Below are 27,439 nucleotides of genomic sequence, written 5' to 3'. Positions count from 1 at the left end.
CTCTCTCTCTCATTCTCTCTCTCTCAAATAAAATCTTAAAAAAATGCACTTAAACTTAACCAATCATCAGCTTAAAATAGACTGATTATATATATGTATATATGTCAATATATATGAGCCTGATAATAGCCACAAACCAAAAATTTACAATAGATACACAAAAAATAAAGAGAAAGGAACCCAAATACAACACTAAAGGAAACCATCAAACCATATGGAAGAGACAAAAAGAAGAACTACAAAACAATCAGAAACCAATTGACAAAATGGCAATAAGTACATACCTATTGGATGGCTCAGTCGTTAAGCGTCTGCCTTCGGCTCAGGTCATGATCCCAGGGTCCTGGGATCGAGTCCCACATTGGGCTCCCTGCTCAATGGGGAGTCTGCTTCTCCCTCTACCCTGCCCCCTGCTCGTGATCTCTCTCACTCTCTCTCTCAAATAAATAAATATAATCTTTAAAAAAAGTACATACCTATCAATAATTACTTTAAATATAAATGGACTAAATGTTCCAATAGATAAAAAATAAAGCCCATCTATATGCTTCCTATAAGAGGCACACTTTATATCTAAAGACATACAGAGACTGAAAGTAAAGAAAGAGAAAGATATTCTATGAAAATGGAAACAAAAAGAAAAAGAAAGCAGATGTAACAATAATTATATCAGACAAAGCAAACTTTAAAACACAGCCTATAACAAAAGACAAAAAGGACACTGCAAGATGATAAAGGGGTCAGCCCAAAAAAAGGATATAACATTCTAAATATTTATGCACTCAACATGGGAGTATGTATATATATATATAAAACATTAACAGACATAAAGGGAGAAATTGACAGTAATAGAATCATAAGAGACTTTAATACCCCATTTGCATCAATGGATAGATCATCCAAACAGAAAATTAATAAGGAAACATTGGCTTTAAACATGTTAGACCAGGTAGACTTAATAGATATATACTAATATATCTATTAGATATATATCTAATATATAGATAGATAGATAGATATATCATTTCATCCAAAAACTACAGAATGGACATTCTTTTCAAGTGTACATGGAACATTCTCCAGGATAGATCATATATTAGACCACAAAAAAGCTTCAATAAATTCAAGAAGATTGAAATCTATCAGGCATTTTTTTTCCTGACCACAGCAGTATGAAACTAGGAATGTAAACTGGTGCAGCCACTATGGAAAACAGTATGAAGTTTCCTCAGAAAAATTAGAAATAGAACTATCATATGACTCAGCAATTCCACTTCTAGGTGTGATTATCCAAAGAAAATGAAAACACCAACCCAAAGAGATATATACACTCCTAAGCTCAATGCAGCATTATTTACAGTCACCAAGATATGGAAGCAACCCAAGTATTCATTGATAGATGAATGGATAATGAAAATGTGGTATATAAATGTGTATATAAATATATACCATGGAATATTACTCAGCCATAAAAAGGAATTAAATCTTACTGTTGTGACAACATGGATGGATTAGAGGATATCATGCTAAGTGAAATAAGTCAGAGAGAGAAAGACAAATACTCTATGATTTCACTTAAGTGTGGAATATAAAAATCAAAACAAAAACAGACTCAGAGATACAGGAAACAAACTGTTGATTACCAGAATGAAGAGGGATTGGAGGGCAGGTAAAATAAGTAAGGGGGATTAAGAGATAATAACTTCCAGTTATAAAATAAATAAGTCATGAAGATGCAATGTACAACATAGGAAATGTAGTCAATATTATTGTAATGACTTTGTATGGTGAGGATGATGACTAGATTTATCATGGGGATTATTTCATAATACATAAAAATATTGAATCACTATGATGTACACCTGAAACTAATAGGATATTGCATGTAAAGTATACTTTAATAAATCTATATATGTAAAAATAAAAAACAAAGTGATACAGCCACAGGAATAGTTACAAAAACATATCAGAATTCTTGAGTAGTTTCACATTATCTCAATCCTTTCTCAACATCTCCTCTCAAGTAATGTCAATTAATTCCTCTCCTTAATAATGTTAATACATATAAATAATTTGTATTTGTGGACTCAAAATCTCAGTACCTGAATCACATTCTCTGAAAAAAAAAATGTATTGACTTCATGAACCTCTGAAGTAATACATGTCTGTTCAAATTGTCCATTTACAATAACAAGTTCTCACATGCTGAAAGAATTATTGGCCTGTCCTAATATTTAGGTTGGAACAAAAGAGAGACTGTGTCTACATAAACAGCTATAGGACTGCTCCAGTAATAATGTTCAGCCAGTCTAATCCACCATGGGCCATGGCATAGCAGTACTCTGAGTCACCAAAACAAGAGCTGGAAAATGTCTCTAATGTGTCCACATCAGTAGGCTAGAGATGCAAAATCTGCAAACTTTAAAAAAATAAAGTTTTTTTAAAAATCCCAAATTTTGTTTCCAGACTGTTACATATTTTTTTCCCTGTATGCTGAGGGGAAAATTTTTGTTCCAATCCTTTTCATTTATCCCCCAATGATTCATTTTTAATATTTCCATGAGCCAACAGAGCCATACAGAACATTTTATGATCCTACGTTGACAAAGTGACTTCATATATATGTGTGTATGTGGGCAATAAAGTTCTCTTAAGGTAAATTAATATACAAAATTTCCATTTCCCCCAAGGCTTGTCTTATTCTACAAATGAGTAAGTCTCACTTTTATAATTTTAATCTAGTCTATAAAAAATAAACAAGTAATAATTGATATTAGAAGGTAAATAATAGTCACCTTTAGGGTAAGTGGTAGTGATTGGGAGTGGCCACGGGAGGGATTCTAAGGGGGCTGAAAATGCACATTTCTTGATGTTGGTGATTGCACAAATGTTAAGAATCAACAGGTTTGCCCAGAAATTTACAGCTTTGACCAAGAAGGCTTTAAAATGGGAAATGAAAGTGGTGAGGTAAAAATGCTCAGTTAAAACTATAAAAATAGAATGGTTACTTTGGAGGACATGAGTGATATTGGAAGAAGACTCACAATGGAGGAAATACTCAATAATTTACGTGAGAAATCCATTTATAAAGGAGAGGCAGCAATAAGAGTTATGACCTGAGAGGCCTATACTCCAAAGCACAATGGGTAATAAATATAAGATACTAATACAAGAAAATAAATGCAATTTTATTTATAGAATCAGTAAATATTTCTCGAATGCTGATCACATGCTTAGCCCTGAGTTACAGAGATGAAATACAGTGCATGAGAACCTCAGGGGCTGAGACCTACAGCCTAGTGGACGAAGCAGATTAGGGAGGTAACAATTGTAATATTTTAAATACTAATAGAGATATGTATGGGTTTCTGTTACATTAGAGATGAAGGATATCTAAATCAAAGCAGAGGGTTAGGGAAAGCTAATTAGAGTAGCTGGTCCTTAAATAAGAGGCTGGAGGCAAGACGTTCAGGACAAAGGAAATAATGTATTTTCAAACTTCATAGGATAAATTTGCAGCTGGATTTCAGAGATGACAATGCATATTTCAGTGAAAAGAAACCTGGATTGGAGAAAAAGCAGTACCATGAATAGAAAACTTGTAAGAGGATTAAAGGAGAAAGAAAGATCCCTGAGACTACTCAGGGCATATACCACAGACCACTTGACCATTTGGAGGATGTGAATGTCACCCTCCTGATACAGATGTTTTAAAGGCAAAAAGGGAATTAAAAACAGATTTACTGAACATCTATATGTTGCTACTAGACATTGTGTTAAACACATTCACATATACCATCTCAAGATATGGTAATTATGAAGAGCTTCAAATAGCTATGCACCCCAAAGAAATCTATTTGCTAAAATTGGTGCATCTGATAAATTCTTGGTGTGCTTGATAAGAATACTGGTTTGAGGAGTGAAAAAGAATAAAGATACCTGCTCTCTGAACCCAATTTTGATCAACAAAGATCAGAAAATTAGTTAATGAAATAGAAGTGGTAAAAACATTGGGGAAATTCCAAAATGTTACCTTAAATCAGGGACAGGAATGCTAAATATAGCCAGACTTGCATTCTAAATATAGTCAGACTTGTTATTGGACAGTACTTTCAAAACTTTTCAAGTATGGGACTTCTTTTATAACATAAAACATGTTTTGTTTTGTTTTTAAAGATTTTATTTATTTATTTGAGAGAGAGAGAATGAGAAACGGAGAGCATGAGAGAGAAGATGGTCAGAGGGAGAAGCAGACTCCCTGCCGAGCAGGGAGCCTGATGCGGGACTCGATCCCGGGACTCCAGGATCATGACCTGAGCCGAAGGCAGTCGCTGAACCAACTGAGCCACCCAGGCACCCAACATAAAACATGTTTTACAGACCTTTACATGGTAGTTACATCAGTTAATTTAAAAAATACCTTTTAATTTAAAAAATAAAGACTATGTGTTGGGGGGCGATTGAACAAGCATTTCTACGACAAAAGCAAATATGATTTTTAGAACTTGCTTGAACATTTTTTCCCAAGAAAACAATTAGGAATTCAAAATAACATAAATATCAAGTACAGCAAGACTGTTCCCCATTTGAACAAATATTACCTACCTATAAAATCCACTTTAATATATTCTCAGTACAATCTCACCATTATTTTTATAACGTATTAACAAAGTGATGTGACTAATATGCACATTTATGAAACCCATTCCTGGAGAATGAAATGCAAGCTTGAATGCCTGCTCCTGCCAGCAAGAAGTGAACAATTTCTCACTTTGGAGAAGTGCATTACATCTTTGAGGCTAACCTGGGGTCATTTAGTAAATGACTGGCACAAGACCACAGAGAAGTTATGTGCTGAGCTGTGACAGGAACTCATAAGCCTCTGGGTCCAGTGCTAAGTCCACAACCTTGTTGATGTGCTGTGGCGTGGCCTCAATAAATCTGGAAATGTACCCATGTAAATAAGCACAGCTCAAGTAGAAAATAAAACCCTTAAGAGATGGATTTCTCTCTGAAAATGTAATCCTACTTAAAGGAATTATTTTATAAATGAATAATGAAAAATTGACTCAAAATTTATTTACAACCAGAAGATTTTAACATCTAAGATGACTGAATGCAGTCCAAGAAATAGTACTAAAACCAGAAATCCCTTTCATATGACATTAAAAGAATTGAATTTACTTTGAACCTAGGGCCTCAATCTGCATCTGGGCTTAAAGCAAGCATAATTAATACAAGTTCAAGTAGAATGACTGGCTATTCCTTCATCTCTGCAGATAATATATTGACTTTTTGAGCAATCCTGAATCCAATTTTTGGTTAGTGACTCAAATTGATTTAGATAAACATATTAACAGCTGAAACTTTTATCCAACAGTCATGCAATGATGAGTTGGCACCACACACTGTACTGGTGTTCAGGTATGTGAGCAGAACAAGTTCACACCCTCATGAAGCTTATGATCTAATGGGAGAGATAATCAAATATGCACAGAAGTAGACATTACAAAGGGTGATACATGCTATGTAGAAGAAGTCTAGTGAGTATGGAGTTGTATAATGGGGGTAGTGCATAATTACCCCTTGTAATTACCCTATGAGTGAAGGATAAAGCAGTTGGGTAAGATTCTTGTGAGAAAGTCTGAGTAAAGTTAACTAGGCAAAGAGGGGTGAGGAAGGAAATGGACATCCATGGGATCATAGTCCATATTTATGTTTCCCTTATATATTTTATGGCAGAAAAATTTCATTTTGTGTTATTAAAAAATAAGAAAATTTTCTATTAAAAAGCATTTGGCAAATTTGCCTACCTTATTTTTATTATTAATTTACTTGGGGTGATTACAGTATTCAGAGCTCTTTTGTCCACTCTCTTACTTAATTCTATTTGATCCTCATACCAACTCTATCAATTAGGTAAGATAATATTGTTAGGCTCATTTCACCTATTAGAACCTTGAGCCCAAGGTAAAAGGATTTACTCATTGTCACATGGTTAGTTATCCATGAAACCAGAATTGGAATCTAGATCTTCTGACTCCAGGTCCAGTGCTCTACGAGAGGAAGACTCAGACCTGAACCACGCAAATAACATTAAACAGAAGGAAGAAATTCTATAGTGACTTGTGTAGGTGGCCATCATTTATAATTTTGAGGCAAATCTCATCATACAGCTTGAATTAGATGAACTGGCATAACACATTTCTCATGTGCTTGCCAATATATATGATTTTAACGGAGGAATCATGTTTATCAGAATCCAGTCATTTAGCATCTCAAATTCAGATTATTGTTAGATAATTTATTCATAGAACTCATAATCTAAGGATGCTGTAAAGTGCATCTTTGTCCGTAACTTTATCCATTTTTACTAGATAATGAGTGACATAAACCACTCTATAACATAAAAGCTTAAAAATAAAACATGCTGAGTTTATAAAAGAAATAGAGTGCTATTAGTAAACTGAAAGCTTATCTTAAATGGTATACACAACAAAAATATATGTCTCCTTGCATACATCTAAAACAATTCTAGTTAGATTTAAATTCCTAAAGATTGCCAACCGATCTTTTGAAAATGAATGCTATTCAACAATACTGATCAGTACATAACTGGAAGTGCAGGAGGGGTCTAATCCGCATACAAAGGGTAGCCTTTGAAGGGAAAATTATACTTTTCCTATTGCCTCTTCTCTTTATTGCATGATGAGTAGATCGAATCTTACCCTAATTTTTAAAGCAATAATATGTAAAGGACCACTAACCTATCATTTCCTATTCAAATTATACTTTGCCGCTATTAATATGAAAAAAATCTATTTAACCTGCTAGGGTTCTTGTTTACAGTCTCTTTTGTTACATGTACTACAACCAAATATCCCTAGCTAAAACTTGATAATAGCTCTATACTTCTTTGAGTCTAACCTCTGAACCCTTCAAAGCTAATCCACATTCTTCTACACTGGTCTTTCAGCCAATATTTTTCTGTCACACCAAGATCCTGAGGGTGACAACAACTATAAAAATGTGTTACATTTACAGTGAGTCAATGCAGCTGTCCTGTGAAGGATCAGATATTCTACATGTGCTAAAGGAAATGCTGACATAGTGTCCATGTGAAAAATGAGACACAGACACCAAATGAATGAGCTTCTTTTCTATTTGGACTCCTTTCCCCTCTAACCTGAGATAATTGTTTTAATCTTTCTCCTTTACCAACAAAAATTTGGAACAGGATTGTTTTTTACTACTTAATTAGGTAATTAGTATTTTCAAACACACATTGTTGGAAAACATACTGAATGCATCAACTAAGCAGTTTGTTTCAGACTCTGCAAAGGTAACGACAGACTTTTTATTTAAATAACCAATTATGAATAAAGGTGAATTATTTTGACATAATTACTCAAGGCCAGAGAATTACACTGATTTATGAGGACAAACCCAGACCTTATGTCCAGTACTATTGGGGGCACCTGTTATAACTGAAAAGAAAATGTGATGTTTGGGTAGAAAAACTATTTTACCTTGTCTGAGTTATGCAAAGGTCTTTCAGATATATGATTCTTACAGATGGAGAGCAATTTAATAATAAAATTTGTTATAAAACAGACATGAATAAAATCAGAAAACATGTTTTTTTAATAACTGGAAGGGACTTTAGAAATTATCCAGTCCAATCTTCCAAGTATAATAGGGCCACTATGAAAAGCTCTTGGTTATTTCAAAAATTTTGTATCAATTTAAAATCTGAAATTTTGTGTCAATATTATTTTACTTACTATTCTTTTTATATGTAAAATATGAGTTCCTTATCTAAAGCATGAGTTTCCATGGACAGTAAGCAACAGTTTGGCTGTGAACTAGTTAAATCAAGGTCTAAAACTGTTCATTTATGTGGCATAAATATATGACTGAGCTGATAGATGAATGTGAGTTCTCTGGTAGACTGTGACCAGGACAGGTACTACGGATGGCTACTCACCTGTAAGTTTCCAGCATCCAGCACAGGATATGGCTCATAGTAGCCCCACAATAAGTTTTGTCAAGTTGACTCTTTGACCCTTCTTACAAGCTAGGTTAAGACTTCTTGAATAACCTTTTTGTCATATGGAGTATTGAAGCATATCATGTGTGTGAAATGGTTTTTTTTTTAATTTTAAAACCTATTTCAAAGTGGTTCTAAGAAGCTGCTTCTTAGAAAGCTTCTTAGAATACCTCTCCCATTGCAAGTCTCTAAAATAGTTCTGTACATGGGAAGAATTGGGTGTGGCTCCATAAAGAATCATATTTGGAGGACCAGCCTATTTTTAGATATCTTCTTTGAAAACAATAAGGAATCTCTGGACTGAGCCAGGAAACATTTTCTTATTAAATAATAATATATAAACTAACATAACACTGTCACAAATTAATATAATGCTATATATTAACTATACTGGAATTTAAAATAAAATTTTAAAATAAATTTTAAAAAGGAATAACTAACATACAATATTGTATTATTTTTGAGTGTACCACACAGTGATTCGATATTTAAATATATTATGAAATGGTCACAACAAGTCTAGTTATTGTCTATCACCAAAGTTGTTAATAATATTACTATCTATACTCTCCATGCTGTACATTACATCCCCATGACTTATTTATTTTATAACTGGACAACTGTACCTCTTAATCCCCTTCACCTATTTCATCAAACTCCTCTCCTCTAGCAACCATCAGTTTGTTCTCTGTATCTATAAGTCTGTTTCTTTTTTGTTTTGTTTGTTCATTTATTATGTTTTTAGATTCCACATATAAGTGAAATTATATAGTATTTGTCCTTCTCTAGTTGACGTATTTCACTCAGCACAGTACCCCCCTAGGTCTACCTATGTTGTTGCAAATGACAAGACTTCATTCTTTTTATGGCTGAGTAATATGCCATTGTATATATATGTAGGTCTATACACACACACACACACACACACACACACACACACACACACACACACAATCCATTTATCTATCTGTGGACACCTAGGTTGCTTCCATATCTTGACTACTGTAAATAATGCTGCCATGAACATAAGAATGCATATGTCTTTTCAAATTAGTGTTTTTGTATCCTTTGGTTAAATACTTAGAAGTGGAATTGCTGGGTCATATGATATTTCTACTTCTGATTTTTTTGAGGAAACTCCATGTTGTTTTCCATACTGGCTTTACCAATTTACATTTCCACCAATACTGTACAAGGATCCCCTATTCTCCACATCCTTACCAATACTTGTTATTTCTTGTCTTTTGATAATAGCCATTCTGATAGGCATGAGATATCTCATTGTGGTTTTAATTTGCATTTCCCCGATGGTTAGTGATGTTGAGCAACTTTTCACATCCCTGCTGGCCATCTATATGTCTTCTTTGAAAAAATATCAGTTCAGGTCTTCTGCTCATCTTTTAATTTGATCATTTGTTTTTTTGTGATTGAGTTATGAATTATTAAATATTTTGGATTTTGACCACATACCAGATTTATCATTTGCAATATCTTCTCCCATTCTGTAGGTTGCCATTTTGTTTTGTTGATGGTTTCCTTCACTATGCAAAAGCTTTCTAATGTGACACAGTCCCAGCCAGGGAACTTCTTAATAGGAGTAAACATATTAGGGAAATTTCCTTTTTCAGATAGTCCCTTTCCTACGTGAATCTGCATTTGGAGCTGCTGTTCCATTAGTAACTACAACATCTGTCCTTTCCCTTTCCTTTCCCTGAGTCTACATAGGATGTGTGAGAAGCTGCTGCAGCAATTCAGAAGCATAAATGAGCAGAGCCAAGGTGAAACACATATTAAATACACTGAGAGAGAGAGAAAAGGAGAAAGAGAGAGGCAGCACAGAATACCAAAGCACAGTAGAATGAAAAGAAGCAGCTATAGCACTGAATGTAAAAGAGAACTTATGACCCAAGAAAGTTAAGGAGGAATGGAGGTGGGACAAGTAGCTCAAGCAAACAAAAGAAGGAATGCAAAAATGGAGAAGAAAATGGCAACACAAAAAGAGGAGGGGGAAAGCAAGAGAGCAAAAAAAAAAAAAAGATTTATGTTTGGATGACTTTCACCCCAGTGAGACAGCTGACAATAAGTCTGACCCACACACAAAAGAAATGATCTCAGATAAATAGAAGGCATGCCTTACAAAACAAGGTGGGAGCACACAGGAACACACTAAAACAAGGTGAAGAAAAAAACTGGGAAAGGAAAAATATAAAGCAAGTAAACTCATAAATAAATATCAAAGAAAATGCTTTCCAAACATCAACAACTGTGGAGTCACCATTTCTTTAAAAAGCTTATTTTCAACAATATCTTCCTATCCCTAAGTTCTCCACAATCAGCTAAGTACCTACACTAAGTCCAGGAAGAACTCTCAATTTGGAGTCCAGATGGGCCATGAGAGCTCAGCCATCATTTTGCCATCCCTTCTATTTTAATTCTCTAAGATTTCCCAAATATCATAAAGCAGTAACAGCGAGATTATTAAAGCAAGGGGTGCTATAACTACCTTTTTATCTCCAGGACCCATAAATTCTAAGTTCTGATTCTTTTAAAGCAAAAGGTACAAGGCAGACATAATTAAAAGAAATTAATTAGTAGTTCTTGGTTACAAATTCATATGCTTTCACATGTGAGCTTTTGGTCATTATAAACCTCAGGATGAATGACGCTTATGAGAAGTCTAAATTCCAGGAAATATTCCAATTTCTAATAAATTTGGTATATAGATCCAGTAGAAAATTATGTAGCCCTTAAAAATAGTATTCTATGAGGTGCTTGGGTGGCTCAGTTGGTTAAGCATGGGATTCTTGATTTCAGCTCAGGTCATGATCTCAGGATCATGAGATTGAGCCCTGTGTTGGGGAATCCACACTCAGCGGGGAGTCTGCTTGGGATTTTCTCTCTCCCTCTCCCTCTGCCACTCCCCTCCCCTTGAAATAAATAAATTAATCTTTTAAGAAATAGCATTCTCAAAGAATATTTAAAGAAATGGGAAAATAGTCATAATATAGTTTTAAGAAAAAATATACTAAACTTTATATATCATAATGATCCCAATTATTTAAAATACATTACATAGGTATATATTAAATAATTTCTTTAGAAAAACTAAATTAGGTCCACACTGTAGAGTACAGCAGCCTACACTTCTCATTTGTAGCACTCACTACCATGGTTATTAATACCTATTCTTTTTTTTAAAATGTATTTAAGAGAGAGAGAGAGAGAGGAGCAGAGGGAGAAGGGGAGAATCTCAAGCAGACTCCATGCTGATTGCATAGCCTGACCCACGGCTTGATCTCAAGACCCTTAAATCATGACCTGAGCTGAAACCAAGAGTCTGATGCTTAACCAACGGAGCCACCCAGGCACCCCTATTATTACCCATTCTATCAACAACCGTTAAGCTGCTTATCTTGTATACCTCAATATGTCCAGTGCCCAGCACTGTGATTGATCCATATTATGTACTCAATAAATATTTCTTTTTTTTAAAGATTTTATTTCTTTATTTGACAGAGAGAGAGCATAAGCAGGGGGAGAGGCAGAGGCAGAGGGAGAAGCAGACTCCCCACTGAGCAGGGAGCCCGACATGGGACTTGATCCCAGGACCCTGGAATCATGACCCGAGCCGAAGGCAGCCGCTTAACCGACTGAGCCACCCAGGCACCCCTCAATAAATATTTCTTAAATAAATTAAGGAATAAAATAACAAATAAACAGAGAAAGACTGGAAAGAAACAAACAAAAAATGATTTAAAGTTGTTTTCTTAGGAGTTATTTGATAGAAGCAGTTTTTTCTTCTTTAAAAAAATCGTTTGTTAGAAAATTAGAAAACAATATCTTCTATAACCACAGAAAGTTATTGGTAACTCTTAACTGACTCTTAAACTAGAGAACAACCTGATGGTTACCAGAGGGGTGGTGGGTGGAGGGATGGGTGAAAGAGGTGAAGGGGATTAAGATTATCCTTCTCATGATGAGCATCCAGTAATGTACAGAATTGTTGAATCACTATATTGTACACCTGAAACTAATATAACACTGTATGTTAACTATACTGGAATTAAAATTTTTAAAAAGTAACTAAGACATAAGTGCTTGATGTTATTATTTCCAGTAAACAAAATATAATAAAATTTTTTTAAATAGCACCATGATAACTAAAAGAGATTATTTCCCACTTTGTATTATGCTTTCATACATTGTGACCAATCTGAAAGGGGGAAAAAGGGAGAGAGAGAGAGAGCGCACACGTTATTTTAAGCATATGCTGTTTTTCAAATATCCATTGTTTACTGAAAAAGAAATCCTAACTCCATCCTATTTAATACAACACTGTTTTATGTTCAAGTTTGTTTGACAGAGAGAAGGGCCAAGGGTTTTTAAATTACAACTCAGCAATATATCCCCAAGCTGAGTTGTCCTGACATAGGGTCACAGAAGTTGAGACACAATAATACCCAACCCATTAACAGAAAGCTATCATAAATTCCAAATGTGATATATGTACAGCAATAAACTCTGCTCAGCCTTACACAAGGACACAAAAGAGGAAAAGAAAAACAGAGAGTAGGGGTAGCACCCAAATTTCAGACAACATGGTAGGCACACTCTGAAATGTTGCACTTTAGTTGGGGGAGGCAACCACATAATCATTCTTTTAACAACTATTCACAAATGGACTAGCTTAAAAAGCCAGCAAAACAAAACAAAACAAAAGTCTAAGCCAGAGAAAAGGTGTAATCTCTGGAACTATATAAACATTGGGATGGAATGCAGAACTCACTGATGTAGGCGTCAAGGATCCCCTGTCATTTCTAATTCTGTAAAACTGGGGGAAATCACAATGTCTCCATGTTTCATTTCTTCTTCTGAAATGTGGACATCTGCCTGACTTGCCTCTTGAGACTATGTTACAATGATCAAAGAGCTAATATTTGTGAAAATGTTTTAAAAACCATAGAATACTATAAAGCTTAAAATATCACACTTTGAAGTTAAAAATAGGTTAAGAATAGATGAGAACTCCCTGTCTTTCACATCCAGTCTCTTTTTTCTTTCCTGGTCTAGTATTTTCTGGAGGAAATGTGATTCTGTAGTGTCTCTCTGCTTTTCCTTGCAAGAACCTCCACAGCCAGCAGTGTTTACTATTTAGAATAAGAGAAACCTAAATAAAACTAGCTTTAGTTCAGCCATGCTTCCTGAAATGATCATAGTTAGGTTCTAAGTTGAGTTTAGCTGCTAAATTCCAGCCAGTCCTCCTCCTCCTGCGTTAGGAGAGAAGAGTCAGCCAGATTCCTTCTACCGTCCCGCCGTCGCTCAGACTTACTTGGCAGTAGTGGTGGAGTGACTCTGGCAAGTGTCTATGGATGATATTCTCCCCAGTCTGTCCTCTCCCCACTCACTAGTCCTGTGTTTCTGAGTTAGAACCTGTCCCCATATAAGCTGGAACTAAGCCACATATGCAGGGTTCTATTTCCAGAGCTTGAAGATGGCTTTCTTATTCTGAACAAACAACTTTTGAAACAGAAGATAAAAAGAGGGATCAACATTTTTGATGCAGTGACTTAAATTGTGTTTCCTTCACTTGTCAATGCCCCGGAGTCTGTTTGACTCCTGCTCTCTTCTTCAGTGTGTGAGTCATCAACATTGAGGAAAAGCAGAGAGAGCAGCTTTGGAAAGTAGAAAGAGGGAGAGGCAATCGGTCCCCCGTCGTTTGCTTCTCCTTTAAGCCTTGCACAGACCCATTAGCAGATGGTTATGATAACCCAATGTGAGTATAGGTGGAAACCAGTACAGATTGAGCACCCACTGTGTACCAGAACCTAAACTGCATGTTTCGATACATTGATTTCACACAGCCAATCCCATTTACAGAGGATAAAAATAAATAAAGAATTACTTTGGCAACAATCAAACAGATCCCAAATGATTACTAAAAACTCACAGAGAGAAAATATTTCTTTTCCCATTGTTTGCCTATTTAGCAATAGTGGGTACATGATGGCAGTACTTACATGAGGCAGCAGGACACATGGATAAGACTGAAGACAGACAGACCTAGGTTCAAATTCCTACTCAATTGTTTTTGGTCATGTAACCTTGAACAAGAAACATTTACCATTTACTATTCCCAGTAAGCTAAATAAGCAATTCTTTATCAAAAACTCACAGCTTAAGACAAATAAGCTAGAGGCGCCTGGGTGGCTCAGTCGTTAAGTGTCTGCCTTCGGCTCAGGTCATGATCCCAGGGTCCTGGGATCAAGCCCCACATCGGCTCCCTGCTCAGCGGAGAGCCTGCTTCTCCCTCTCCCACTCCCCCTACTTGTGTTCCCCCTCTCGCTGTGTCTCCCTCTGTCAAATAAATAAAATCTTAAAAAAAAAAAAAGACAAGCTAGATAAGGAGGATGCTGCTATTACTACTCTGTACATTTATTATTTCTTTTTTTTTTTTAAAGATTTTATTTATTTGAGAGAGAGCGAGCAAGGGAAAGAGCAAGAGCGTGGCGGGGTGGGGGGTGGAGGGCAGAAGGAGAGGGAGAACCAGACTCCCACTGAGCAGGGAGCCTGATGCAGGACTTTTAGAAATTTATCCTCTTGAAATAATAAGAAATGCACCCAAAGATTTATGCAAGAGTAAATAGATTAGAAAATTAAAAACAGCAAATAGTCAATTGCAAGTACAGTGATGGTAGGGTGACTATATAATTTGTCTTCCAAACTAGATGACTCCAGGAGTAAGAGGGGGTGCTTTAATAATTTTGCAAAGACAACAGTCATAAATAAGAACTGCCCTGGACAAACCAGGATATATGGCCCCCTGGTTGTAAGGGAATAGGGAAATAAAGTATGCCACATCCTAATTATGAGATGGCAGACAGCCAGCAAAAATACTTTAAAGAATATTTAACAGCATAGTGAACTGATAATGATATAATACTAACTATAAAAGGCTGGATATAAAACTTATGTATCAAATTTTGTAATATATATACTTATAGGCTTTGAAAGAAGAATGGAAAGAAATACCAAATTGTTAACACTGGTTTACTAGCTGTTGAGATTACAGCTGGGTTTGTTTCTCTCTATATGCAAAATTGCTATAATCATTTTTTTAAATTATGACGGTGTCCTGCTTCTTTAGAAAGAAATACAAGTACCAGTGGATGAGGGAAAGTTATTCTTCACAGAAGAATGCCAGCTAATAAATATAGAAGAAATTATATATAAATTAGAAAAATCACAACTTTTACAATACCTAATGATATAATTGTTTCAGGCAAGGAGTATTGTTGGACACTTAAAATCTTTAGGTGAGTGCTCGCTTCTGCAGCACATATACTAAAATTGGAACGATACACAGATTAGCATGACCTCTGCAGAAGGAGGACATGAAAATTTGTGAAGCGTTTCATATTTTTTAAATAATAAAATAAAATAAAATCTTTTGGTGGAAGATTATTGGTTATTCACAAAGTTTCAGGGTATTATCCCACAGAGTCCTTGCTAATTGTAAACAGAAAAAAAATATGCCTTCACAATGAAGAGATCTGGAGATTATCATGTTAACCGAATTATCAAACAACGTAATTTTAGTGGAAACTCTGGCATTACATGCCTTTTGTAGTAACACAATATGAGATAAGCACAATATTCTAGCTAAAAATGTTTAGCTTGAATCTAATCAAGCTACTAGATTTACTTTGATTTTGCTGGAAATCCAGAGACTATAAGAACTAGGAAAACAACACCAAATGGGAGAAATCAGATAAATGCAGAATGTGGGAACTTCCAAAAGACAACTGTCCTGCAATGTCTTCAAAAAGTAAAAGTTATAAAGAAAGAAAGAGAGACTTTAGATTAAAAGACACTGGAGACACATAAAAGTCAAATATAATCTCTGAACCTTACTTGAATCCTGGCTTTTAAAAAAGAGATCTAAAAAGCATTTGTCGGGGTGCCTGTGTGGCTCAGTTAGTTAAGCGTCTGCTTTCAGCTCAGATCATGATCCCAGGGTCCTGGGATCAAGCCCCACATGGCGCTCCCCGCTGAGCGGGGAGCCTGCTTCTCCCTCTCCCTCTGCCCTTCCCCTCCTCCCCCCCACCCCCTTCATGCTCTCTCTCGTTCTCTCTCAAATAAATAAATAAAATCTTTTTAAAAAAATAAAAAATAAAAATAATTTGTGGACAATTAGAAAAATTTGAAAATAACTTGGTTATTATTTCATTATATATATTTAATTCTCTTAAATATGTTGATAATATTGTGATTATATAAAACATTTATGGGGACTATCACAATGTCTGCAGCTAATTTTCAAGGCATTCAGAAGAAAATACACGTACTCACAAATAGTTATATGAAGCAAATATGGCAAAATAGGAACAATTGTTGAATCAAGGGAATGAATATACAAGTATTCATAATGTATTATTCTTTCAACCTTTCTGGATATTCGGAAAACAAATTTAAATATAAAATTAAGGGAAAATTTAAAAGTTACATTTGAAGTCATATAATTCCATTTAAAGTAATATAATCAGGGGCGCCTGGGTGGCTCAGTTGGTTAAGCATCTGCCTTCGGCTCAGGTCATGATCCCAGGGTCCTGGGATCGAGCCCTACGTCAGGCTCCTTCCAAGCAGGAGCCTGCTTCTCCCTCTCACTCTGTCTGCTGCCCTGCCAACTTGTGTTCTCTCTCTATCTTTGTCAAATAAATAAATAAAATCTTTTTTTAAAAAAAAGGAATATAATTAACAATCCCAGGGTTGACCATTGTCTTTCCAGACCAGATACATAATGGGTTGCATGGCACTGGAGAACCCATTAAAGCCTCCTGAGGGCTCAGACCAGCTCTTCATGTTCCACTGCCATTGCATCCCTCAGTTCCTGTGATTTATTTCCATTGCCTCCCTGTTCACCCCTCAGGTGCTGCCCCCTTCTCCACCTACTCCATCTTTTGTGGTCCTTGTTTCCCCAAGCGTAATGGGAACAGAGCATAAATTCATCAGGCACACCGATTCTTTGAATCCTGCCTTTAACATACAATTTTAAAAGAACAATTTCTCTCTCTTTGGAAAATTTCTATCTCTGAGAATGCTGTGGACTGAATGCTTCCGTCCTCTCCAAATTCATGTGTTGAAACCCTAATCCCCAAAGCGATGGCATTTGGAGATGAAGCCTTTGAGAGGTAATTAGGTCATGAGAGTGAAGCCCTCATGATGGGATTAGTCTGTGTATCCATCTGTCTGTCTGCCTGCCTGCCTGTCTTTCTGCCTCCCCCCCCACACACACACACAAAACTCTAAGGCAGCTGTCTACAAGACTTCTTGTAGAAGCCAAGAGACAGGCGAACAGGCTTCTGGCAAATCTTGAACTTTCTAGCCTCTGGAACCATGAGGAATAAATCTTGTTGTTTAAGCCACCCAGTCCATGATAGTTTTGTTACAGCAGCCCAAAGGGATTAAGACAAAGGATTTCCAGATTGAGAAATTCCCATTCTTCCAACTCTCCACTTCACACACATAATGAGCACATTTTCCCTCCCCTCATCCCCCCAAGAAGTTTAATAGGTTGGAAGTTCTTTTGCTAGGATTTCTGTACATCCTCTTGATGTTTTCCTTTGTTTTACCTGGTAAGGGACAGGTGTGTCATACTCTGACACATAGAAAGCCAAGGACGCATTAAACATGGCCTATTTGGGTGACTTGGGAACAAAATACACAAAAGCAACATATGTTTTTATAAAGGATTTCTAACGGCCTTGGGCACCACTAATCCTAAAAGAAAGCATATCTGGTCCTCTATGAGAATTCAAATTTCTTAATTTCTTTGCCACTTAGTGGTTGGTAACATTTCCAAAGAATAATTTTACTTCTTTCATTTTAAATTGATTTCTCTGTTTAGCAAGACTGAGCTTTTTGAGAGCTTTGAGACAAAGAATTCATTTTATCTTACTTTATTTATTCAATGTCTACAAGACCCTCTCAGTCAATGATTCACCTTTGCTATCCATTAGACAACTTTCTAGGCTCTTCCCTGACCTGTAGTGTCCTATATAATATTGTTGTAATATTGTAGCACTTTTAGTTAGTCTTATATGAAATGTTTTTGTCATTTGCCACTTTTGGTCTTTCTGTCATTTTTAAACTCTGAACTTCACTCTGTAATTTCTCAGCTTCTGTTTTGTACTTGACATTTATTATGTGCCCTTAATTACTTTTTGCACTTTGGGGTTGATCCATGTTGGTCTTTTCTAATTCTACTATATTGATTGCTGTACAGCAAGGCTCTTCCCCTCCAAGAACATTATTTGTCTTTAAACTATATTCTTTCTTTCCAGTGCTGAAAACCACTGAATTTTTTTCTACTTGTCCTTTTCAAGAAATCTCAGGCTATCCCTAGTTGTGGCAACTGAAATCTATTCACTAGAATCATAATTACTTTTCTCTCATCATTAACTCTGTACTCAAGTTTGAAAAAGAAACCACAAAGAGAAAAAGAAAGAAAGAAAGAAAGAAAGAAAGAAAGAAAGAAAGAAAGAAAGAAAGAAAGAAAGAAAGAAAGAAAGAAAGAAAGAAAAAGAAAAAGAAAAAGAAAAAGAAAGAAAGAAAGAAAGAAAGAAAGAAAGAAAGAAAGAAAGAAAGAGAAAGAAAGAAAGAAAGAAAGAAAGAAAGAAAGAAAGAAAGAAAGAAAGAAAGAAAGAAAGAAAGAAAGAAAGAAAGAAATGACAATGACAAAAGGTGGAAAATACATGTCAAGAGCAGAAAAGACATTTACAGGAGAATATTCAGGAAGCAACAGACATAATAATTAACAAAGATACAAGAAAGAAGAAAGAAGAATGGTTTCCTAAAGCATTATAAAATGGGAACTACAAAGTTAAAAATAAACATTTTAATCTTATAAAAGTAAGAATAAATAACTTTAATGTCTAGTGTGCAAGATTACAAAAGCACCATTAAGAATGCCATCATTTGTGAAATACAGGCTACCATCTTCTAGTATATAAACTTCTGCAACAGTCTCCCCATTGGTCTCATTCTCTCCAGTATTCTCTCCCTCTGGTCTGTTTTCTCGAATGCCACCAGAGTCATTGTCTTAAAATGCATATCAAATCACTTCTCTGTTGGAAAACCTTTCAATGGCTCTCTATTCCATCTATAATAAAGCCCAAATGTTTCTATATGTCAGGACTCTGTTTACTTTTCTAACGTCATTTCTACCATTTCTCCTTCTTCCCAAGATTTGTATACTCTAGATGAAGCATTCCTTATGATCCTCCTCTGAGCTTCTGTATATGCTTTTTTCCCCTGCCCAGAATGCTTCTTCCTGCCCAGCTCCTTTTAGTCCATCCAGTGCTTAATCATCCTTCATGTAGATGCATCTGCCTATCTGGCTCCTTAACTAAAAGCTAAGTACCCCCTTCTGTGTACTATCATGGTTCCCTGTTATTTCTCCTATCATGGCATATTACTGTGTTATATCATCTTGTTTACTTGTCTGCATCACATGCTAGTCAGCAAACAATGTGATGGCAATGGTAACATTTATCTTTTTCTTGCCCTGGCATTCTAGCACTTAGCACAGAACATGACCTCTAATGATACTTGATAAATACTTTATTGGATCGATGTTGTACAAATATTTGGGTGATAGGATTGTCTAGTAACCCAAGGCTTAATGTGAACCCCTACTTCCAATGCTTGTTGAACATCTTTCTAGACTAAGTATTGGCAACCTTCAGCATGTATATTAAATAAGGATCATTAGTAAATTACCTTTAGCATGTGGGACAATTGCTGCCTCTATTATCTCTTTCCTACCAACTATAAGGGCTTGTAGTTGGTACAAGCCACCCATGTTGTCCAAAATTCAGCAGCTGGTGTTCTCATAGCACCCATCTAGCCCCCTCCACCTGTTCAGAGGTAGTCACTCAGCTGCTATAATATCCCTTGTCCCATTCCACTGAAGAGGCAGAATTGCCTAGTAAATGGCATCTCCCACCATTGTTATCCTGCCAGTAGGACAGATCAAGCATTTTAGCATCCCTTCCAAAGGCTGCCATTATGTAATGCCTCAGTCTACTTTTCTGTCTTAGTAAATCTAGTAAAATAAGGAAAACTAAATTTCTTTGGGATGAGTTAGTAGCTTATAGAATCTCGGATCACCATTCTTGTCATAGTGCTGTGGAAACTGTAGATTTTAGACACGGAGAAAAAGTGGGTTGAAACTACACCAACATCTTCTAGAAGTTTCTGAAACCAAAGACTACTTTAATTCAATATATTCTGCTTGATTTTTCAAAAATGTTCTTCCTTTCTCTTTAAAAATTTCTTCTGAAAGTGTAGGAAATGACCTAAGGGTACATTATATAAAGAGAAACTGAGTTGAATCAGGTTTAAAATGCTTACATATCCAGAGGCACCTGGTGGCTCAGTCAGTTAAGCATCCCACTCTTGATTTCAGCTCAGGTCCTGATCTCAGGGTTGTGAGATCGAGCCATGCATCAGCTCCACGTTGGGCATGGAGCCTGCTTAAGATTCTCTCTCTCTCCCTCTCCCTCTGCCCCTCCCCTCTTCCTCTCTAAAAAACAACAAAAAGGTTTCCATATCCAAATTTGCCCATTAAAGTAAGATCAAATTTTTGAAGATCAAATTTTTTAAGAGAAAAATTCCTAAGAAAAAGTATACTGATGTCAGAAGTAGAAATAATAGTACTCGCTTGATTTTGCAAGAAATGACATTTTTAATGTCAGGAAAAGGGAATAAAAAGTAAAGCTTTTGAAAGGACAGATCCAAATCAAATATACTTTCCATAGGTTTATTAACAGAAAAGAAAAATAATTAAAAATGATGTTTGCTACTGACCACAGTAAGGGTATCATTGAAAAAGTATTTTCATTCCTCTTACCATGAAGAGCAGAGAGTATACTGCTACCAAAAAAAGAAAGAAAAAGAAAAAGTGAAACTTCTTGTCAAGGATACCATAAAAGTAAAACAAAGCACTATCCAAAATATAGGTAGTTTATTGGTGAGTGTGATTTAAAATCAAATGCTTTCTGAGTTAAAAAATGCGGGATAATCAACATGTCAGTGTTAAAATGGGCCATCAATTTTCAAAAAAGGCATCAATGGAAATAAACTGTGAAAAACCAATTTTGGACTGTCCTAAATCTAAAACAACCTTAGTTCTCAAATGTATCTGTTCATCTGCTTCTTTTTATTTTTGACTATAAACTTGCTGACAGATGTTGTGGCTCATAATTGTCAATCAAATTTCTTTCTATCTTCTTCATTTACCCAGTAATCACTCATAGTCATACCCCCTGATTTTACTGCTACACACAAACTAAAATTCAGTATGTTACCAGTGACCTTAACATTTTCCAGTGTCTCCTCCCTGTTTCCATCAGACATCATAACCAGCAACTAACTTTTAAAATTTTCCCCAGACCAGCACTGACAACCCACAAATCTATCCTATGACTCTGTCCAAATAGGCTTCAGCCAATGAAAGTGAGTCAGAAGTGAAAGCACATACCTGGGCCAGCAATCAAAAGGTTGGGCATCTATTAAATTTAGGAAATGTAAGATCATTTCCTGCCTAGGGGCTAGAATATTTTATGTCTGAGGCCCTAAATATCACAAAGGACATATTACAACTTTACCAAGATATGTTACACAAAATAGTAACATGGAAAGATGCCTCCCAAACTGGCTTCCGTGATCAATAAGTGTAGAAGCAGCTAAGTAATACAGTTTTTCTCTTGGAGACTCAGAAAGTACATTAGCATATTAAAAGATAAAAGAAGTCTGGCCATAAAGAAACCTGTTTAGCTTTGTTTAACCTGGTATTTTCTAAATCTTTTTGACCACTGAATACCTGTTAAGATCCCAGAGAATTGGTAATCTCAAGGAAAAGGCTTAAGGAAAAGCTGACCTGACCAGCCATTCATATTTGCTGGGTTTTTTTGATCCCCTAGGGCTACCCCGTAAGTCCAGCATTAGTCATAGGATGTCCTACAGCAGTGCTTCTTAAACTTGTATGTGCATGCATCTCACTGGGAATCTTGTAAAATTGTAGATTCTGACTCAGTAGGTCTGAGGTGGGGCTGGAGAGTCTGCATTGCTAACAAGGCTTCAGGTGATGCTGATGCTGCTGGTCTCTGTCACATGTTGAGTAGCAAGGCTTTACAGAATCACTGCAGTAGGAAGATCATCATGTCTCCAGTCTCTTTATCTTATCCTTCCTAATAATAAATCCTCCTAAAATATTACTTTCAGGGTGCCTGGCTGACTCAGTGAGTGGAGCATGGAACTGCTGATCTCAAGGCTGTCAGTTTGAGCCCCACATTGGGTGTAGACATGACTTAAAAATAAAGTCCTTATGGGGCACTTGGGTGGGTTAGTTAAGCGTCCAACTTGTGATTTCAGCTCAGGTCACGATCTCATGGGTCGTGAGATCAAGCCTGGCATCAGCTCCACACTCAGCAGGGAAAGATTCTCTCTCTCTCCCTCGCCCTCTGCCCCTCCCTCCCACTCAGAGGCTCTCTCTCCCTCTCTGGATATAAATAAATCTTTAAAAAATAAAACCTTTATAATAAATAAATAAATATTACTTTCAATATGTATCACTTTGCTGGTCAAAAAATTTTAGCGGTCCCCCATTCCCTTCAACATTAGTAACTCAACAGTAGACATTTATTGAACCTTTACTGTGTGCTAAATAGATACAGAGCCCCTGACTTTATACAGTTGAGTACCAAGTTGGTGAGTAAGAAACAATGAGCAGAATGCTAGGAGCCAAAACAAGAAGGGAAGAGCTACTTTCTTGAGACCTCAATTTCCTTATCTGTAAAATGAGGGTTAAACCAGACCAGTGGTATTTAATCCTCCATGTATATTGCAGTCACTGACATCATCCTATTACAGTCTCAGCCCAGACCAATGAAATACAGACTGTCAGTACCACCTTCAATAGGGAATGGGTAGTTCTTAAAAGCTCCCAAGTGATCCTAAGGGGCAACCAAGTTTCAGAACCACTGGCCTAAATGATTCCCGAAGTGCTGTCCAACTATCAGATTCACCTGGAAACTTGTTAGAATGAGAAGTCTCAGGCCTCACCCCATATGTACTGAGTCAGAAACTCTGGCGAGAAGGTAACAAAACCTGGGTTGTGGTTTTTTGGTTTTGGTTTTGTTTTTACAGACTTATTTATTTATTTTTAGAGAGAGAGAGAGACAGAGAGAGTAGGGGGAGGAGCAAAGGCAGAGAATCTTCAAGCAGACTCCTCCTCACTGAGCAGGAGCCCAACACAGGACTCGGTCTCACAACCCATGAGGTCATGAGTTCCCTGAAACGAACAGTCAGTCGCCTAACCAAGCCACCCAGGCGCCGCAGAAACCTGGGTTTTAACCAGCTCTCCAGGTGATTATGATATACTTTGAAAACTACTGGATTAGACAATCAGTCAATTTCCCTCTGGGTCTAAAATAGTATCATTTTTGGACCTCGAACAACCTTTTCAAGGATGTTTGTTACCGGGTCTAACAGACCAACAGTATAAACTCTTCCCAGATTTAAATACCAGCTCTTACACTTAATTGCTGTGCACTCTTAAGGAATTATTTTAGCTGTCTGTGTTTCAGGCTCTCATCTATAAAATGAGGATAATAATAGTACCTATTCTCACAGAATTGCTATGAAAATTAAATGATTTTCTGTATGTAACTCATTTAGCAGAATGCCTGAGATGTATTTCAGGTCGTTACTCAATCTTCACTCTCCCGGCCACTCTATCCAAAATAGCAACCCACCCCTACCATTCCCTTTTCCCCTCCCGTGATTTATTTTTCTCCTTTGCAATTATTACTCTCTAACACATAACATATTTCACTTATTGCTTTGTTTATTATCTGTCTTCTCCCACTAGGATATAAGTTCTATAAAATCAAGGATTTTTGTCCATTTTGCTAAGAGCTGTATCCCCAGGGTCTAGTACAGGGTCTGGCACATTGGAAGTACTCAATTGGCGGGATAAAGGAATGAATAAATGTTAACAATTATCAATATTAATATTATAGCAATCCAAATTTTTCTTATTGAAACCCCCAATAGCCTATACTTCCTGTTTACTCTTCCAAATTGTGCTTATGCCTTATTACATGCTTTATTCAAATTCTGTCCCATACCTAACAATGCTCTTTTATTTAACTTCTGTTCATTTTAGGCCCTGCTCAAGTTCTATTTCTTTAATATTCCTTGACAATTCTGATGACTACCGTCTACAGTGTTACTGTCTCTACTATACAATTTAACACTTACTTATCTTAATTACCAATAGAAAGAGTAACTTTACTGAAATTTAAATTTACTGAAAGAGGATGCATCCGTCATGCAATAAGCATTCATGAAAACTTAGAGAGGAGGGAGTCTTCAAAGGAATCATGGGAAAACTTACCATTATTTTGCCATGTAGTCCTCAAATAACAAAAACAGTGCTCTGGGTTTTACAAAGTACCTTTAAATACATCAGTCTCGTTTTGACTAGATGATTTCAAAGACTATGTCTCGTGTTGTCAAATTTTCAAAATATTTTCAAGTATGGGCAGACCATTTTCTTGAAGTAAAGATTAAGAATAAATCATGAAAGTCAAAATTGAAGCAGAGAATGACCCAAGAAGTTGCTGAGTTCAGGGAATGCAAATTAGTGTCTGTCTTGCCCCCAGTCCTCCTGTCAGCTAGGTCTGGAAGAGGCCCACCATCATCCCCAATGTGGCCTTCTAGGCAGCCATTACCAATTGATCAGACCTAGCAGACAAGAGGACACCTATTTCCATCCTAACTTAGTCTAACCCTCTTGGTCCTAAAAGCAAAGCAAACTGATGCTAAGAAATTTAAAATGACTTGTCCAGGCACATACGTGGTAGCAGACTAAGACCAGACCCAGCCTCCCGACTCCTCTCCAGGATTCCCCCCACTGACCCTCCTCATTTATTTCTGAAATGCAGTATTTAGGTTTCCATTCTAAAGCAATCAAAACACAGACAGCAAACCTTTGACAGAGAGTTTTCATATTAATGCTCATGAATATAACCTGGAAATGAAAAATGACAGTTTTGAGTCAAGTGATAGAGCTGGTTAGTCTGTTATTTTTCAGTTGGGTTTATTTACTTAAGCCTAGAATGTGTCATGACTGGAAATAGACAAAACAGATTATTTTAATTCCACTGTCCTAGAAAAAGAAAAGGGAAATAGTTTTCATTAAAGAACTGGGCTCAAATCCAGTCCCAAAATAACTTATACTACTGAATCAACTTTTTAAAGGTGACATTTCTCTCATTAATGGCAATGCATTATTATAAGTATAGCTTAATCACTAAATTAAAATTACAAGAAAAATGTATTTAAAGGAATATGAAAAAAAGAGATAATGGAGAGAAATAAACCTCTATTTTAATATCGATAATGACCATTTCCTCATCACAGAAAATATGCTCACATTTTAGAATTATAATTTTCCAGATTCTCTCCCTAAAGCACAGGTTCCAAATATTGCAATCATCTTTGCAACTCAGTTGGAATGAAACTGACTTGTCAAATTTTACCTAGCCAATTGATAATTCTGTCTTGATTAACCCTCATTTTTAGGTATACTATAGTTGCAGCTGATTTGGAGGGAGAAACCATCATCTAACACAGTTAGAAATTGCCTCTGGCACTGTCTGCTTTACCCAAGGAAACCAGGATAACTGGTAGTTCTGTTACTTTGCAGAGTTAATCCATTTTAGCAACTATGTTACTTAGTTGCAAGGTACCCGCAGTTGGTCCCATAGTCTATCCTTCCACCCTGAGAAAGTGAGTCCGACTCATATTTGATGGTAGGATGAGGAAAGGAGCAAATATACAGAATCTCTTCTCTTCAACGTGGACTCTGCCACCACACCAGAGGGGGAGAAGTATATGCTGAAACACACGGAGGAAGGCCAAAGCCTGTACTGCGCCTGCTCCACAAAAAAGGCAGTCAGTTCGAGAGTTGTCCTAGGGTCTAGATATACACAGGGACAATCCCAATGGGCCTCAGAGAAATCTAGCCGCAAACTAATGCTTGCTAAGAGCACCCTGGAAAGCTAGAGTGATTTTCACCTCAACCCCCCTTGTCAACTGAGATCACTGGTGGTCCATGAATTTAGTCAAAACAAGAATGAAACTGAGAAAGAAACAAGAAAGAAAGAGCTCTGGTCAGACCCCATCATGGTAGCCCAGGCATGGATCCTGAAGGCAAACAGGATAGACAAGACAAATCATGACTTCTAGAAAGCAGAACAGTAGTTCCCGAGACATGTTTGTGAAATACTGGAGCACTCTGCTTTCTGGCTTAGGCATTCCAAAAATTCAGAAATCACTTCCCCTGAAGCACATTATTGAATTGTTTTTTGCAATTAACCCTGTTACACATCTGGAAAAGGGGACAAGTACCCTACCCAACTTAGAAGAAATTGGTTTCTAAGACAACCCATTCACAACATGGAAAATCCTTTAAGACACTGCTATTTATATAATTAAAATCCAAATTCCTTGAAAATTTACTGTATCCTGGCTAATCTAATACAGTGAGCCGAGAATAAATTTGAGTTAGAAACACTTGCCTTGTTATTAGTTTTGTCATTCCTAGCTCTGTGACCAGGAGCAAATTACTATCGTTGAGTTCTTGTTTTCTCTTTTATAAAATAATCATAACAAAATGTATTTCACAGCTTAGTTCTGAAGATTACATGGAAAACGTTGGAAAAGGCATAAAAATGCCTGGCCCATGAGAGAAACTAAGTAAATAATTTTCTTCCCCCATTTCCTTTTTTCTTATAAAGAAGATACCCATGTTAAAATGCTTTTGAATGCCGTATATGGTTTAAAAATTAAGTAACAAGAGAGGAGAGGCACCTGGGTGGCTCAGTCAGTTAAGCATCCAACTCCTGATTTCAGATCAGGGTGGTGGGTTTGAGCCCCACATCAGGCTCCACACTTGATGAAGAGTCTGCTTGAGATTCTCTCTCTCTCTCGCTCTCCCTCTGCCCCTCCCCCTGCTCGTGTGTTCACGCACACATTCTCTCTCTCTCTCTCTCAAATAAATCAATAAATCTTTTTTTAAATTTTATAAAATAAAAAATTAAGGGAGCGCCTGGGTGGTTCCGTTGGTTAAGCGACTGCCTTCAGCTCAGGTCATGATCCTGGAGTCCCGGGATTGAGTCCCACATCGGGCTCCCTGCTCGGTGGGGAGTCTGCTTCTCCCTCTGACCCTCTTCCCTCTCGTGCTCTCTATCTCTCATTCTCTCTCTCTCAAATAAATAAACAAAAAATCTTTAAAAAATAAAATTAAATAAATAAATAAGT

The 27,439-nt window shown here is 36.5% G+C and overlaps 1 protein-coding gene and 1 non-coding gene across 2 annotated transcripts in view; one reads left to right on the top strand and one right to left on the bottom strand.

Annotated features, from left to right (window-relative positions):
- Positions 1 to 17,739, bottom strand: part of SLC44A5 (solute carrier family 44 member 5) — a 284,363-nt gene extending 266,624 nt beyond the window's left edge. Inside the window, exons 1-2 of the mRNA XM_088022845.1 lie at positions 17,680 to 17,739; positions 6,928 to 7,003 (exon numbers count right to left, since the gene is read on the bottom strand). Coding sequence (XP_087878971.1) covers positions 6,928 to 7,003; positions 17,680 to 17,739 — 136 coding nt within the window. The remainder of the gene's footprint in view (positions 1 to 6,927; positions 7,004 to 17,679) is intronic.
- On the top strand, positions 15,368 to 15,471 carry LOC114208530 (U6 spliceosomal RNA). Its single transcript, XR_003609041.1, has one exon. It is a non-coding gene; the product is annotated as a U6 spliceosomal RNA (small nuclear RNA).
- Positions 17,740 to 27,439: the final 9,700 nt, after the last annotated feature.

The sequence above is a fragment of the Eumetopias jubatus genome, unplaced genomic scaffold (genome assembly GCF_037043125.1).
Source record: "Eumetopias jubatus isolate StellerSeaLion01/CBP00866 unplaced genomic scaffold, mEumJub1_p1.0 scaffold_4, whole genome shotgun sequence".
Lineage (NCBI taxonomy): Eukaryota > Metazoa > Chordata > Mammalia > Carnivora > Otariidae > Eumetopias > Eumetopias jubatus.
The sequence above is the reverse complement of the archived record's forward strand: the minus strand, read 5'-3'. Positions and strand labels throughout refer to the sequence as shown.